Below are 16,576 nucleotides of genomic sequence, written 5' to 3' on the forward strand. Positions count from 1 at the left end.
TCACCACCCTCTCAAAGCATTTCATCATAGTGCATATAAGTGCTACTGTATGATAGTCACTGAGGCAGGTTACCACGTTCTTGGGCACCGGTATAATTGAAGCCTGCCTTAGCAAGAGGTTAAGGATATCAGTGAATATGCCAGCCAGTTAATCTGTACAGGTCTTCAATACTTGGCCAGGTACCTTTTCCAGACCAGATGCTTTCCAGGGGTTCGCCCTTTCTGGGCCAGATTCTTTCCTCCTGAAGGATGCTCTTTCAGCCTGAAATCATAGGGTCACTGGGGTCTCTGGGAGTTTGTGAAGGTGCTTCCATGATCTGTTGGTCAAAGTGAGCATAAAAGACATTGAGCTCAACCTGATTCTGATCCAAATCCACACTACATTTTTGATTGATCTTCTATTTGACACACCAGCCATAAAACTATATTTATCCTTTAACATTAGGGATGACTTTCTAGGCACCTGTGTATAGGTTTAGTGTGGACTGTGTAATAGCTATAATATTTGCTCTAGAAGTGTAGTTTTCTATCTAAACAATGTTAAGTTTGGAGGGATAGAAAGAGATGATGTTCAACCGTTCAAAGGTTCATTTTATTATCAAAGTACACAACTCTGAAATTCTTCAATTCTCTGAGTAGCCATGAAACAAAGAAAGAAATCGTCAAATCCCTCCTCCCGCACAAAAACCGAGCAGAACGGATCAGGCACATCGAAGCCCAAATCCCTCCTCCTGCACAGAAACCGAGCAAAACAGATCAGGCACATCAAACCCCAAATCCCGCCTCCCACACAAAAAAAAAACGAACAAAATGGATCAGGCATATTGCATATAAAGAAAAATAATATATGAGATCATGAAAAGGCAACGTAACTTCATTGGACATGTGATTAGGAAAGAGGAGTTAGAATGCACGGTAATTATGGGGAAGATTAAAGGGAAGAAAGCAAAAGGAAGACAAAGACAAATGATGATGGAGACAGCAGCCAGAGAACTGGAAATGAATACCAATGAATTGATCCACTTGACCCGAAACAGGAGTGTGTGGGCCATGGCAGTCAAAGCTCAAACTGGGCACGGCACCTGATGATGATGATGATATTGCACCACCTTCCCCACCCCCCGTCTCTCCTCTCGCCTAAAAAAATGAACAAAATGGAAGATCAGTCACATTGACACCCCAAATCTCTCCACCCACACAAAAAAAATGAAAAAATTGTTTCAGGCATATCAACCCCCCCAGAACCCTCCTCTTGCACAAAAAAGGAATGAAACGAATCAGGCATATCAACCACCCATATCCCTCCTCCTGCACAAAAAAGTGCAACAGATGTGTAGTGTAAGATGCCCCTGTAGTGACCACCTTTATATCGGCAGAGAAAAGGGAGATGAAAATAAAACACTGAGGAGTGGAGCTCATGTCACTCTCCATCAAAGTAATGGGGAGGTTTACTAACCTGGTTCACTGACAACTGAAACAAGATGTGATTTGACAAGAAGCAGAATGTTCAAAGAAGTTCCTATTTAAATTAAGGGACCCACTTTACTATCTAAGCACTCTTAAATGGCCTATTTCAATAATGTTCATTAATTGATCTAAATTGCCAAGATTCTTGTGCAGTCCTCACCTATTTTCAGGCCACTGTCTATCAGGTGCTGCCCCCTCTTCTTTTTAAGATAAAGAAAATACTACAAATATCTTTGCAATGAATCTGGTAACCAGTAATTGCAGGTGGCCCCCGCTGCAAGAGAGGTCTAATACAAATGACCCAGTTCTAGATTAAATTATATTTTTACTATTTCTTCCGTTTACCCTTTTGATCTCAGGTAGGAACCAATATCCTTGCTTTGCTTTGATATGCATGTGATCTTATTAAAATGGTAGATCTTATTGGTCTCAGTTTAATTAAAGTTGCCTCCTTTATTAGTTTCAATGAATATGTCTGCACCTGCCACATTGTTCTCTTATGTTTGGGAATAGATTCTATTTATTTTTGCTCTGTAATATCTCATCTTTGGTTTGTTCATAAATAACTCATTAGAATGGCTTTGCAATCTGGTATTCTTGCTGCTATAAATGGGCAAGTTCCTAATATTCTTCAGCTTTGTCTGTTATTTTGAATCCGTTTCTTTGCAATTTGCGCTTTAGTTGCAGGTATACAGAGCCTCATATACATAAGTGTTACAAACTACTTCTTTGTGATTTTATTTCTAAATCTAATACCACTAACTTGCCCGTTAATAGTTCTTCGCAGGAAAATAAGGCTTCTGCATTAAGTGGAAATTATGATGTTATTTGAAGGGAATAGAGTCTAAAATTTAAAACATCTCCTCATGTAACTTACAGAACTTTAAATTTCCACATGGAAGCGATTAAAATTTAGTTCTCATTAAGTTAAAGGAAATTGTTTTTTTAATGCATTTTATGGAAGTGGAAACAGGGTGACGGTTGAAGGTTGTTTCTTGGAACGGAGGCCAGTTACTTATTATTTATATAAATAATTTTTCACAAGTCTTGGCCAGTAAGTCTGTAGATGGCACAAAGTTAGGAGGTGTTGTTTATAGTGAACGAACAAGGTTATTGTAGATTACAGAGGGATCTTGATTGGTTAGAGAAGTGGGCCAAGGGGTGACTAAATGGATTTCAATGCTGATAGCTGTGAAGTGGTGCATTTTCGGACTAATGAAGGACTTACACTATTGAGGGAGGAGCACCAGTGAGTGTAAAGGAACAGATTAGGAGTTCATTGAAGCTGTCGTCATAGGTAGACAGAAGATTTGCAAGGATGTTGCCAGTACTAGGGGATCTGAGTTATACGGAGATGTTGACCAGACTAGGTCTTTATTCTTTGGAACATGGTGAAATGGAGGGGACCTGATAGAAGTGTTTAAAATTCTGAGAGGCATAGATAAGCTGGACAGTAACTATTTTCCCAGGGTAGAGGAGTCCAAAACTAGGGTGAGAGGGGAAAAATTACTATGGGACCTGAGGGGCAATACAGATAGTGTTGAGTATATAGAATGAGCTATATATAGAATAAGTAAATGGAATGAAGTGATTGAGGAAAGTACAATTGGGCCATTTAAGAATCACTTGGATAGGTTCATGGATGAGGTGGGGCTTAGAACGATAGAAGCCAAATGCAGGAAATTTGGACTAGCTAGGTGGATGCTGTGCCTGGCATGAATTTGTCTTGCTGAAGGGCCTGTATCTGTGACTTGACTTCCACTTTTGATGTGAATTATTTCCGCAATAAATCTTCAATATGATCTAACTAAATGTTTTCAACAATCAATGAATAATCTTTTAAATTAATTTGCTATAAATTCCAATTGAAAGAGGTGAATTTTCAAAACCTTGCAATAAATATAACAATTGTGAAGTGTTTCTAGCACCTTTGTAGTGTGTTGATTCTGAACTTGAAACTGGTGTGAATTTATTGAATGTCTTTGCATGGATTTTCTGCTTATCTTAAGAGAACTCATTAATAATAAACTAAATATTTTAGCTTGACATGATCAAGAATGATCAATCAATGATAATATGAATTTAACAACTGACTGTAAAATGCAATCTTGACAATCATTTCAAGTCCGGAGATACCAATGTACCTGTCAATGAGCAAAGAAAACAGATAGTGGGGAAAAATCAATTTGGGAAACCTAGGAATTTACTCTAATGTGAGGCTACAAAACAAGTACTGGCTGCCTTTTATGCTATTTAAACATGGGTTAAAAAGAAATATTTGAGCAAATGTCAATAAATAAAAATGGATAGGTGGTGTTGAGGGATAAACCTTGAATGTGAGAATGCCTGACCTCCCTCCAATGTAATTCCTCAAAATTATGCCATGCAGTTTTTTTAACACCCACCTGAGAGAACAGCTGATGCCTGGCTTATTGTTTCAACTCAAGTAAGTTATTCTTCCTCATCATTGTCTTAGATTGTCTGTCAGATTTTTTGTGTTCAAATTTCTCGAATGGAATTTGAACCATCCTTACTCAGAGAAGAGAACTACCCACTGATGAAATGGCTGCCATGTATTAAAATATATTAATTTAGATATATGTGACACATTTGCATGAACAGAACGTTAAGCATTGTGCCTTTGATAGGGACAGAGTGGACGAGTGGAATGTGTATTCAAATAAGTGATTTTACATAGTAATTTTGATGTCTGGATCAGCGATAGGAGCAATAGCATAGTCCATTATAGGTATCTAAATTTCCTTAAAGGTCAGATTTATCAACAGACATTTCACATTCTGTAGTCATGGAGATTGCTATTTTTGTAGATATTGGCAGCTCTGCCACTTAACATGGAACAGGGCTCAACAGACAGATTGAAAGATGCCACGGATGCTCTAATGGCATTACCATGTTGCTTAGAAATCCTCAAAAGCTAACAAGTTATTTCTGTAATCATTGAAATCATTTTGTTTCTTCTGGATTAATTTGCTAGTTTCCCAAATGCGTCCACCAAAAATAAATTATTACTATTCAGATGCAATTGAATGTAAGTAGTTTAAAGGGTTAATGGCATAACAATATAAAGCAAACAAGCTACGCTGGACTTTAGTATTCATAGGAGTGACGCAGGTGTGCAGAGCAATTATTAAACCTATGAAATGCAGAAAAGAGCAAAGGGCTCCTTGGTGATTCCTGTCGCAGCCACCACTCATGTTAACAAAAAAGGATGTTTGTATATGAAAAACACACAAGATTGAGTTATTCAGGATAACCAAAATTTAAAGAATGTGTAAGTACTTCCTTAAAACCTGCTATTTTAAGAGCCAAGTATTCATATTTTTAAAATACTGTATGTCATTTATTATACGCAGTCTGTTCCCTAGCAACAACTTATTTTCTACAGCGATGAAATGTTAACTTTTGTCTGTATTATTACTTGAACTTTGTTGGAGCAGACTTCCAAAGCACGGTGTGATGGGTAAGTAGGAAGGTTTTGAAGCAGGCATTGAATTATAGTCAGTACTTTATAAGAATTCACTGCTGAAAATGAACACAGGAAATGCTTGGAAAGCAGAGATTGAAAATGTGGCACGAGCTGACTATACAGATATCTACTCTTCCCCTCCCTGTTACACAATGTTGAGTGTATGAAACCATGAGAGACTTTTTAGCGCCTAATGCACATTCTACCATTTAATTAGATTATGGATGATCTGTATCTTTACCACAAATGCCCTTCTTGGTCATGTAACCCTGAATACTCTTGTCAAACAAACTTACATTAATTTCCATTTTTTTTACTTTTTAGTCCCTCACTGGCTTTTGAAAGTTTTTTTTCAGAGTTTTGTAACCCATTTACATTTCTTTGAAAGGTTTTTTTGCCTCATATAAAATATTCTCAATACAATATTATTTTTGTCCCTTTTTTAACATGGGACTTACATTTTTTCTCTTTTACGAATTACATCACACAAGACAGGCCTTTCACTGGATAAGTGCTAAAATTAATATTGGTAAATTTAATGATCATTAATAATCTTAATATCATTGCTTGGCCTCCCTTAAATACATTACCTATAAATATTTGAGAATGTATGAAAGTTTTTTTTAAATGAAGAAATCAGATTTCTTTTCAAGTTGTCCAGTGATGCACCACCATGGATCATGGTTCAAGTCCATCCCTAAAATTCACTGCATTTTTGGATTCTTTGCTCCAATTTATATTGTTAATTTATTAAACTGACTTTCAAATATTGGTAGCTGTAGCTGTACAAACATATACACAAATTAGAAAAAAATCATAAGGTGCTAGATCTTAATTGATTCAATTTATGTTTTTACTTATCTTTCAACTCTGGTAGAAATACCACAAAATAACTTGGGTTCATTCAATAATAGAGACATTATAATAAATAGTGCAACATTTTTGAACTTGTCTAATTTTAGTTTCTTGTTGTCATACTCAGAGGAACTCCCCTTTTCAACCCCTATAAAAGCATTTCTGGAATCTGCCTGTTGCTTCCCCTAGCTGCCAGCTGTCTGGATAAATGACAGGCAGATTCTAGGATGGTGACTTCCTACATGTTGATTTTTTTTGACCCAATAATATACACGTAGCCAACTTAAACTGATCTCCACTGAAATCTCCTTCTCTACAGACTTTGGACATTTGATTCATTCAGCCAACTGAGCACTGTAAATAGTAAAAGTTTAATTATTCTGACGCTTATATCTACACCATAAAATGAATCACAACCTCATGTTCAATTTGTTTTAAACCCAGGTTAGGAGAGAAAGATGGTACCAATGATGTTCTTCCTGTTTTCAACTTTAGAATTTTATCTGGCTTAATCCCACTTTTCTCCCCTTGGCCTAAAACCTTATAGATTACAGCTCCTCAAGTGTGTATCCAAGAACTTTTAAAACATGTGAAGTTTTCTCCTCTACCATACAGTCAGTGAGTTATATAGGTTGCCTCTATCCACTACAATAAAAATAATCTCTCATTAAAAATTCCTCAAATCATTTAGTCCCTTATGTTCACAAACTTTTCACATAAGAAGAATAGTCCTTTCTATCCTCTTTACCTGGGACTCTCATAGCTTTAGCTCCTTAAGGCTGTCCTAGCCATTGGAGGGGTGGGGGGAGTAGTGGGGACAAGCTCCCACTACTGATTAAATGCTCCCAATGGTGTGCATCTCAAATAATCTCTGACAACCAAGTCCAGCTACTGTTCTTCATATATGACTACTAAGCCTGGTGGAATCATTTCTACTGACAGGAGAGGGGGCAAAAGCAAGTAACTGGTGCCTTAAAACCAGTAGCTTCGGGCAGATGGAGTTTGGTAGCTCATTGAGGAGAAGGAAAACTCTGATCTTAAACTTCCACTCCCTTGTGGCTATACCCACTCTTGGGGAAGGTTTCAGGAGCAAACCTCGAGGAGATATCCAGAGCTGGGGTCCCTAAAGCAGCCCCACATCAAACTGACTGGTAACTCCTGCAATGCAGCTGGTGCTGAACTGTACCAGTCTGATTCATCAACTGTGTGGAGTGGGGAGCCTGCTGCATGGGCAACATCTTGCTCTCCATATTGTACTACCCTGGCTTGTGTATAGGCAGTGAGGATGCAATATCCAATGGAGGGCCACCATAGTTATATACACTACAATAAAATTTCCCTTCAGCTTCTCTGCTCCAAAGAAAACAACTCCTGCCTTTTCATTCATTCTTTATCACTATAATTCTACAAATCAAGAAACATGTTCTCTGTATAATAATCTTTAATTCCACAAACTAAAAGAAAGCATTGGCCCTGAAAGGAGAGGGAGGGGCAATGAAGAAAACTGGGCTTGACAAAATGTTGAAATTAGATCAATCAATCATACTGCTTTTCTCCATATTTTTATAGAAATTTCCATGGGAACTGGAAAATGACACTTGATAATTCCATTTAAATCTGTATATTTAAAATCCCTTTCCCATTGCATCCTCGATGAAGAAAGAACAGAGTGAGGTATGATGGGGGCATGTTGAACCAGGGTAAAGATAATGTTGGCTGCTTATTTTGAGTGATGACTGGTGACAAATGAGAATTTCCCAACATTGCTCACATAGAAAGGCAAGTAAGTATGTGATAGGCATTGTGAAGTTTTCTTAAAGGGACAGGCTACGATGTATAAATCACACATGCTAACATTCTGTACTTCCAGAAATGTTATCTTAATTGGTCCAAAACAAACAGAACAGGATGATTTTTGGAAATCATTCCCACCCACTGTACCCTCCTTTAGTAACAGTGCTATTAGTTGCCATGGCAATGAAGAAGAATTCATGCCTGGTTACTGACAATTATTTCAATAGCTGTTTCGGAAAACGTTTTGCATTTTATTTGAGAGAACTAACTATTTTACAGATATCCATGAAGTAAAAAATTTCAGGATACCCTTTGGATTATTAATATAATGTTACATTTCTTTCCACTTACTAAGAGTACCCGCATGGATTCAGCAGAAATAACACAGCAAAAAACATCATCAGTGTGAGATATTTGCAAGCAGTAAAAGCACAGTGAAACAGACTGGTGCAGTGAAAATGGATGATGCCTATACTGATAATAGAGAACTTGATATCCCTCAACATGACAATGACGATTCAGAGAGAGAAGGACAGAAGCACATGCCCATCCGCAGGAATTCTTTATTTTATCGATCTATGAGGAAGAAACGGCATACCAAGAGTCAGTATGAAACTGCACAACAAACTGACAGTAAGTTACTGAGATATATAAAGTTATAAGTTGTAAGTGAGAGGGCTTGGACTATTCATAACACTTTACTCCACTAGAGTAACATTTAGTAATTTATGTCATGTCTTCACAGCTAGGAGCCACTGTGTCTTCACTTTTGGTAAATTTGCCCCTCAGTTTATATTAGGATAAGCATCAATGGGCACCAGCCTAACCTTCTAGCAGTTCTTCAATTTGTGAACCCAGCTGGTCAGTCACAGCAGCTTACTCAATCATGGAAGACATAGGAAGTTTGGAAGGATCTTGAATAATGTTCTCATCTGACAAGTATGTAAATAGTTTCTCTGACTGGCACTCAAATCTGAGAGCTTCCCTTAGTTTAGGGTCAGTACCACTATTTATACTCAATGACTGATATAAATGGGAATATTAATTCCAGGTGGATTGAATTTGCCGGTCTGTGCTACACAGGATTGAACCTCAATTGATGGAGAAATTGTAGGATTTATGACTTAATAATAAAAACAATGGATCATGTGTAGCTAGACCACTCATTAGGAAACAAATTGTACTCCACTGTTTCTATTTCTTGTGTTCACTGTGTTAACCAATATGTCTCACTGCAATTGGTGAAAGAAGCAGGAACATCAGCCACTATTTTTGTTGTTGTGAAGTCGCTTGCAAGTGACATGGTAACATCCTTGTGACGCAGGAATGCTCTGTGAAGGGACTTGCACCATTGCATTACAGGATTTGGTAAACACAGAAAAGGGTTCGACAACCATTTTCTCAGTTACTGTGGTCCCTTAAAATCTTGTCTGTGGAAGAATCAAGTAGCTAAAGGATTCCAGCTCACATTGCAATACTTCAAGTGCATAAATCTATCAATCAGTTTATCTAAGCAGCACCTCCAATGCTTTTCATTCAGATTTCAGAACTCAGACCCGCCCTACTATCCAGGTAAGATGATGGGTTTTTGCACAGTTTCTATCTGCTCTTGTAAGTAGAATTGTTTTCATGCACGAAGCACTTAAAATAATGAGCACATAGGCTTTCAGTTTTTGTTCAAAGTCAATCATAAATTGAGAATCCGATATCTGATGTAAAAACTACAATATAGCAAAATATTTGGTTTGAAAACTGCCGCATAATGTAATTTATCAATGCATGAGTGATAGTATATAAAATAATGAATAGGAGCATTGGTTATGATTAATCAAGTATTACAAGTACTAATGATTCTACAGCTCTAGGACAATTAAACAGCTGATTTTTTTTTATTTCTGAACGTGTAAGCAGACAATTCAGCCACAAGATACATTGTAGATTCACATATCTTATCCCCTACCACCCTGTTCCATTATGTACGGATGCACTTTAAGAAAGGAGCAATGAAGTGTAGCTGTTTTCTTTGGGTTAGCCACAGTTGAGCACAGTTTGCAGATCAATGATCAGTTAATTCAAAATAGATATCCTTTGTGTGGAACATTTCTAACAAATGCTGTATTTACCAAATGAATAATCAAGAGAGCTAATCTGTTTATTTAGTAATTGCAGTAAGTGTTATTTCTATTATTTAGAAAATATTTTGAGGATATATTGCAGTGTAAATGCTGAATTGAATTGACATCTTTGCCAGGCTTATGTAATAAGGGAAACCAGTCTTGTATAAAACAACATAGCTGCATCTTTATTTACAATTTTAAATATACAGAAAATCATCAGAACCCCAAATTACCTTTCATCCTTTCAGGAATGACTTAATAAACAAATTTCCTGTGATATGCAAAAAGCATGTAGAGGATAGTCAGATTTAGTGTTAGCAGGGAAAATGTTTGATGAAAAATATAGATTTGTTTAAATTTGGTAGTTTTCTATGATGATGAAATAATAAAACATGATAAACAATTTAAATCAGTCTAAGTAATTCATTTAAATTTTGGATATAAATGAAGAGGTTAAATAGGTGTAAAATGCAATAAACTAGCAAAAATGTTAGAAAGGAATCCACAGTGCTGTTGGCAAGTAAATTAAAAACAATAGGTTTGCGTGAAGTTGTCTATTTGCATGTTACTGAAAATGGAGAGTGAAGGCAGCAGAAAGTCTGAACAATTGCAGAAAACATTACAATATTTTGATAATAATTTTCTTAATTCATGAATTTAACAACCATTCTATTCTGTTCTGTAACTGTACACATTATTTGGCAATGGGTCTTGAGTGCTCTGAAGTTTGTCTAGAGAGCCATTAGTTTTTGAGAATATTTGTAATGTCAGATAACTTCAAAGAAAGAAGAGCAAGGAAGATGATATATGTGTGTAGAGCATTGTCTGTTAGGTAGTTACTTCCTCTAGTTTAACAATTGTAAAAGATAAAGAAGTGGAATAAGAATTGGCAAGAAATATTTTAAATTATAATGCCTAAGCAATGGTTATTGTGTCATGAATTTTTTGATTACTGTTCTAATGAATGGAGATTTGTGCAAAGGGGTTATGAGCAAGGAATAGATCATAACCCCCATTCAACACACAAACACACACACACACACACACACAAATATAAATCTGGTGAGTTATGGCATGTTTGCATTAATTTCCTCAATTATTCTGGATCCGAACCTAGTCAGTCTACTTTAATGTGACTCCTAAGATTGCCTACCTCAGTCAGATGAAACAGTCGCTGATAAAGAAAGCTTCAGGTAGTTCTCCTCAGAAATCCCTGCTGAGCTTTTGACAATCTGCTGCTGTCTGGAACCTTTGAATTGAAATATGAAACACTTAAAAAACAGTTCAACAAGGTTAAGATATATTTTATAAGCTAACATTACTTCTAAAACTAAAGAAATGATAATAAATTTAATTAGAAACAACTGAAAGATTTTAAGTAATGAAATTTAACAAAAAATAATAAAAACAAGGAAAAGTAAATCAGATCTCTTACTGCATTTACCTTCTCAGCCAGGGTTAGCAGCCTTATTGAAATGAATGGGATCACACTGCAATCCATCAGCAGTAAAGCTGACGGGCTAGATATAAAAAGCACTCAGCTCCTGCAAAAACTTGAGCAATACACACAAAATGCTGGAGGAACTCAAAAGGTTAGGCAGTATCTATGGAGGTGAATAAACAGTCAACGTTTTGGGACAAGACCTTTCATCAGGACTGAAAAGTAAAGGGGCAGAAGCCAGAGTAAGAAGGTGGAGAGGGGAAGGAGAACATGCTGGCAGGTGATGGATGAGACCAGATGATGTGGAAGGTAGCTACATAGGGGAGCCTTCTGGTTGTCCTCCTCCTTCCCTTTATCCCATGGTCCACTGTCCTCTCCTATCAGAAATCCTTCTCCTTCAATCCACCTGTCTCCTCCCAGCTTCCTATTTCACCCTCTCCCCGCTTCCCCATGCAGCTTCCTTTCCCCTTCCTAGTGTCACCAATCACCTGCCAGCTTGTACGTCTTCTCCACCTACCATCTTCTTATTCTGGCTTCTGTCCCCTTTATTTCCTCCATTCTCATGAAGTGTTTTGGCCCAAAATGTCAACTGTTTATTCCTCTCCATTGTCGCTGCCTATCCTGTTGAGTTCCTCCAGCATTTTGCGTGTGTTTCTCTGATATTACGGATGGATAGCTTGCTGAAGAACTGATGCAAGCAGGTATTGCAAGTTACTGAAATCATAAAATTCAATCTTGAATCTGGAAGGCTGGAATGTGCCTAGACAGAAGATGAGTTGCTATTGCTTAGGCTTCCATTGAACCTTGTTGTATTGGTCATTATAGAGAACTTTAATTCTCTATTCCACTACCTTTCTGTCCTCCCTGTTTGTGGCCTCATGCACTGCTATACCAAGGCCAATGGGCTTCAGAAATGGCTACTTCTGTGTAAATGTTATAACATTAACATTTACTATGTTTGGTATGTAACCAAAGACATTCGTATATTTATACAAATATACTCTGAAGAACATCATCATCTGGTATGGGGGGGGGCGGGTGATGCGGCTACTGGATCGAGACAAGCTGCAGAGAGTTGTAAACTTAGTCAGCACTAGCCTCCGTAGTATCCAGGAGATCTTCAAGAAGTGATGTCTGAAGAAGGCAATATCCATCATTCAGGACTCGCATCACCCAGGTCATGCCCTGTGCTCATTGCTGCCATCAGGAAGGAGGTGCAGAGAGCTGAATGCACACACTCAGTGATTCAGGAACAGCTTCTTCCCTCTGCCATCTGATTTTTGGATGGAAATTGAACCCATCAACACTACCTCACTACTTTATTTATTTCTATTTTTGCACTACTTAATTAATTTAATTATTATATATATACACACACATATATACTTTCTGTAATTCACATTTTTTTCTATTTTGATTTTGCTCTCTCCATGACACAGATTGAGAATTTCCTACAGATCTGATATCCATTTTACTGTTTTTACACATCCCTTCATTTGTTTTCATTTTCCTCATCCTCTGTAATTAATCTATTACCCAGATAAGTTCTTCAACAGTTATCACCATGGCAGTTCTGGCCCCGCCAGATCAAACTTTTAGTCCCTCACCCACCGCAACTTAAAGCTTACATGCTCCCAAGTTCAGATGAAGGTTATTCGACCTGAAGCATAAACTCTGTTTCTCTTTTTGCTGACCTGCTTGCTAGGTGTTTCCAGTATTATCTGTTTTCATTTCAGATTTCCAGCATCTACACTTTTTATTTCATATCAGTTCTTAATGACTGAATTAAAGAAATTATTAAATATTGTATCAAAGCATTGGTGTGTAGCATACACTTTCCAGTTGTGCTGTAGAGTGATGTACTGAATTATTGCAAGTAAATTTGGTTGCATTTGTACTATTGTTTAACAACAGATAGAGATTTACATAGGAGGCAAAAAAATGCATTGTCCATGATGCACCAAAAAAAAAAAAAAATTGATTAAGACTGCGGAAAGCTGGACATGGACTTAAATTGTCAGGAATGTGGTAATAATGAATACAGCCTGGACTTTCGGAAGTGAATAATCTATACAACATTAGTGATGAAAATATGATAATGGGAATACTGTTTTGAAGCACAGTTGCGAGGGATAATTTAGTTTCAAAAAGATAGCACAGCAATATTTACCACAATAAAAGATGAGCTTATTGAGATCCGAAAGGGGGAGCAGAGATCCAAACTCTTCTCTCTTTCACCCAATTTATTTTCTCTCCTTTCTTGCTTTAATGTACTGGGGTCTTGCTGGGAAACAGCTCCATGTACAACATTACTCATCCAAATATTGTCCAAATGCTCATTAATATTACATTAAATTGGACCGTGGATGCTGTAGATTTAATTCAGCTTCTGTATTTCAGTCAGCCTCAGTCTTATTTTTGCTAGGTGGTTACACAATTTCAAGAGTACTATATTTTGTACTTTTCTTTAAGTTATAGAGAATCTATATATTGAATATAATTACAAAAATGAAATACCATTATGTTGAAATGAAATATTTTTGCTTGTGTAAATACCATGTTTAACATGAAAGTTGATTAAAAAAATGAAACAATATCAAAACCTTTATTCAATGGATATAAATTAGATTCTGAAACAGAAGATCACTTGAAAAATTAAGTCATGAAGGCTGACATCAGAAGAACACAATGGGCAAAAATAAAAATCATTATCTTCATTTAGTGAAATTTCAAAATTTAACATTTTAATGAAAGGCGAAACATGCAGACTGACCATTTTAAACAAACAAAATACAGAATGTAGGATAATGAAGTAAATTAATTTAATTGTGTTTTATGGAAAATAAAACATTGCTAAAAAGGCTGATATCAGAATCAAGTAACTGGAAAACTAATTATTATAAGTTTGGGTTATTAGCTTGAGCTTTTCAAGCACTTATTTGGTTCCAAAATGGTATCTGACACCAAAATGCCAGCACCATGTTGCTGAGATTGTTAGCCTGCATGGAACTAATCCCGAGTGAAAGTGTGCAGAGTAGGCCGATCATAATGTTAATTGATGTACAACGTGGCTTGATGCCTGTGCTATCAAATTGAATGTTTCAGTGAAACCTTCCATTAATCACACTGAGCAATTCTATTGATATTGAATGGCTCTTATCTCAGAGAGCTGTCTTTGGGCTGCACCATTTGAGTCTGAGTGACAGCAGCCTTATGTAGTAGGCACCAAATGTAATGCAGTCGCAATGAGTGTAATTCAAAGCGCACATGTAGAGACAAAAAGGTGCATGCTTCCATCTTGAGAGAAGGCAGCAAATTGATCCTAATCCTTCCGCCCCCCCCCCGCCCCCGCCAACCTTCAGAGCATTTTATAGCGTGTACCTTATGGTTTTTTGATGGGAATCCCCTTGAAAATCTGGTAAAGATTTGGAGGCACAAATAGCTTACACCTGCTCCTCCTCCTAGTGCTGTATGACACCCTGGGAGTCCATATGAAAACTGGGTTCTGTAGCCATAACGACAACAAGCTAACTTTGTGTAATATATTGCTATATCATGAAGTTGGGTGTGACTGTATGTTGTTTTACATCTTGATGTTCTCCATGAATTGCTAATATATATATATCAAACATTTTATTGTGTGTACAATTCAATTTGTAGGGTGCCCATCTGACTCTATAACAGCAGAAATAGTGTGCAATATTGACCTTTTGAATATTGATACATAAACTACATCAGCGAGGTTGCAAACACCTAATGAAAAACTAAAGTTCCACCACTTTCATTGAGATTCCACCACCAGGCACGTCTTCCCTTCCCATTCCCTTTCAACATTATGGAGGGACTATTCCCTTTGCTGCTGCCTGATCCACTCTTCTATTTTAGCCGATTCTTTACTCACAGCACTTTCCCATAGAACAGCAAGAGAAATAGCACCTGCCTTTTCACCTCAACTCTTTCATCATACCAGAAGCCAAGTAGTCCTTCTGGGTGAAGCAGGAGTTCACCCGCACATAGAAACATAGAAAACCTACAACACAATACAGGCTCTTCGGCCTACAACGCTGTGCCAAATATGTTCTTACCTTAGAAATTACCTAGGGTTACCCATAGCCCTCTATTTTTCTAAGCTCCAAGTACCTGTCCAGGAATCTCTTAAAAGACCCTATCGTATCTGCCTCCACCACCATCGTTGGCAGCCCATTCCATGCACTCACCACTCTCTGCATAAAAAACTTACCCCTGACATCTCCTCTGTACCTAGTTCCAAGCACCTTAAAACTGTGCCCACTTGTTCTAGCCATTTCAGCCCTGGGAAAAAGCCTCTGCCTATCCACACAATCAATGCCTCTCATCATCTTATGCACCTCTATCAACTCACCTCTCATCCTCCATCGCTCCAAGGAGAAAAGGCCAAGTTCACTCAATCTATTCTCATAAGGCATGCTTCCCAATCCCAGCAACATTTATAAAAATCACGAAGACTAGGGGTCCCCGAACAGATCCCTAAGGCATACCACTGTTCACCGACCTCCATGCAGAATATGACCCGTCTACCACCGCTCTTTGCCTTCTGTAGGCAAGCCAGTTCTGGATCCACAACACAATATCCCCTTGGATCCCATGCCTCCTTACTTTCTCAATAAGCCTTGCATAGGGTACCTTATCAAATGCCTTGCTGAAATCCATATACACTACATCTACTACTCTACCTTCGTCAATGTGTTTAGTCACATCCTCAAAAAATTCAATCAGCTTCGTTAGGCAGGACCTGCCTTTGACAAAGCCATGCGGACTATTCTTAATCATATTATGCCTCTGCAAATGTTCATAAATCCTGCCTCTCAGGATCTTCTCCATCAACTTACCAACTACTGAAGTAGTCTATGGTCTCTGGACTAAGCACCTTCTGATTAAGTTCATGCTAGCAATGCGGTCTCCTCTACAATGGAGAAATCAAAGACAGACTGAATGATTGCTCTGCAGGACCTGTCTGCATTGTCTATAAGAGTGAGTTTTCAGATGCCTTTCACATTAACTCTTCATCCTACCCAAAGGTTGTCCTCTCTATCTTTGGCCTCCCTCTGTAAGCTAAAGAAAATCAATTCACCTTTTATCCAGCTGTTGGGACTTGGTATCAAATTTTGCAATTTCAGATAACCAGCCTTTCCTGTTTGTGTTAGAATTGGGTCATTCAGATTATATACATAGTTATGCAACTGTAACTTTAACTTTGCTTTTTCCTCTTCACAAAAACTACAACATCTGCCGAGCCATTACAGCATTCTTTTTTATTTCAGATTAACAACTGCTCTGTTCTGCTCCTCAGAGATCCAGCATTCTTTCCTTTTCCCTTCACTATCCTCTGTTTACAATCTTCCAGAGAGATCAGCTGCAACTAACAAGATCGGCCTT

The 16,576-nt window shown here is 37.6% G+C and overlaps 1 protein-coding gene across 2 annotated transcripts in view; it reads left to right on the top strand.

The window, feature by feature from the left end:
• Nucleotides 1-4,635: 4,635 nt before the first annotated feature.
• ngef (neuronal guanine nucleotide exchange factor) overlaps nucleotides 4,636-16,576 on the top strand; it is an 83,344-nt gene continuing 71,403 nt past the window's right edge. The window contains exons 1-2 of one of the 2 annotated variants that reach the window (XM_063045975.1): nucleotides 4,636-4,759; nucleotides 7,959-8,236. In XM_063045975.1, the coding sequence (XP_062902045.1) occupies nucleotides 8,062-8,236 (175 nt within the window). In that variant the 5' untranslated portion in view covers nucleotides 4,636-4,759; nucleotides 7,959-8,061. Of the gene's footprint in view, nucleotides 4,760-7,958; nucleotides 8,237-8,923; nucleotides 9,176-16,576 lie in introns of those variants that run through there. The other variant, XM_063045977.1, reaches the window with a different exon arrangement.

Source organism: Mobula hypostoma, chromosome 4 (assembly GCF_963921235.1).
Source record: "Mobula hypostoma chromosome 4, sMobHyp1.1, whole genome shotgun sequence".
NCBI lineage: Eukaryota > Metazoa > Chordata > Chondrichthyes > Myliobatiformes > Myliobatidae > Mobula > Mobula hypostoma.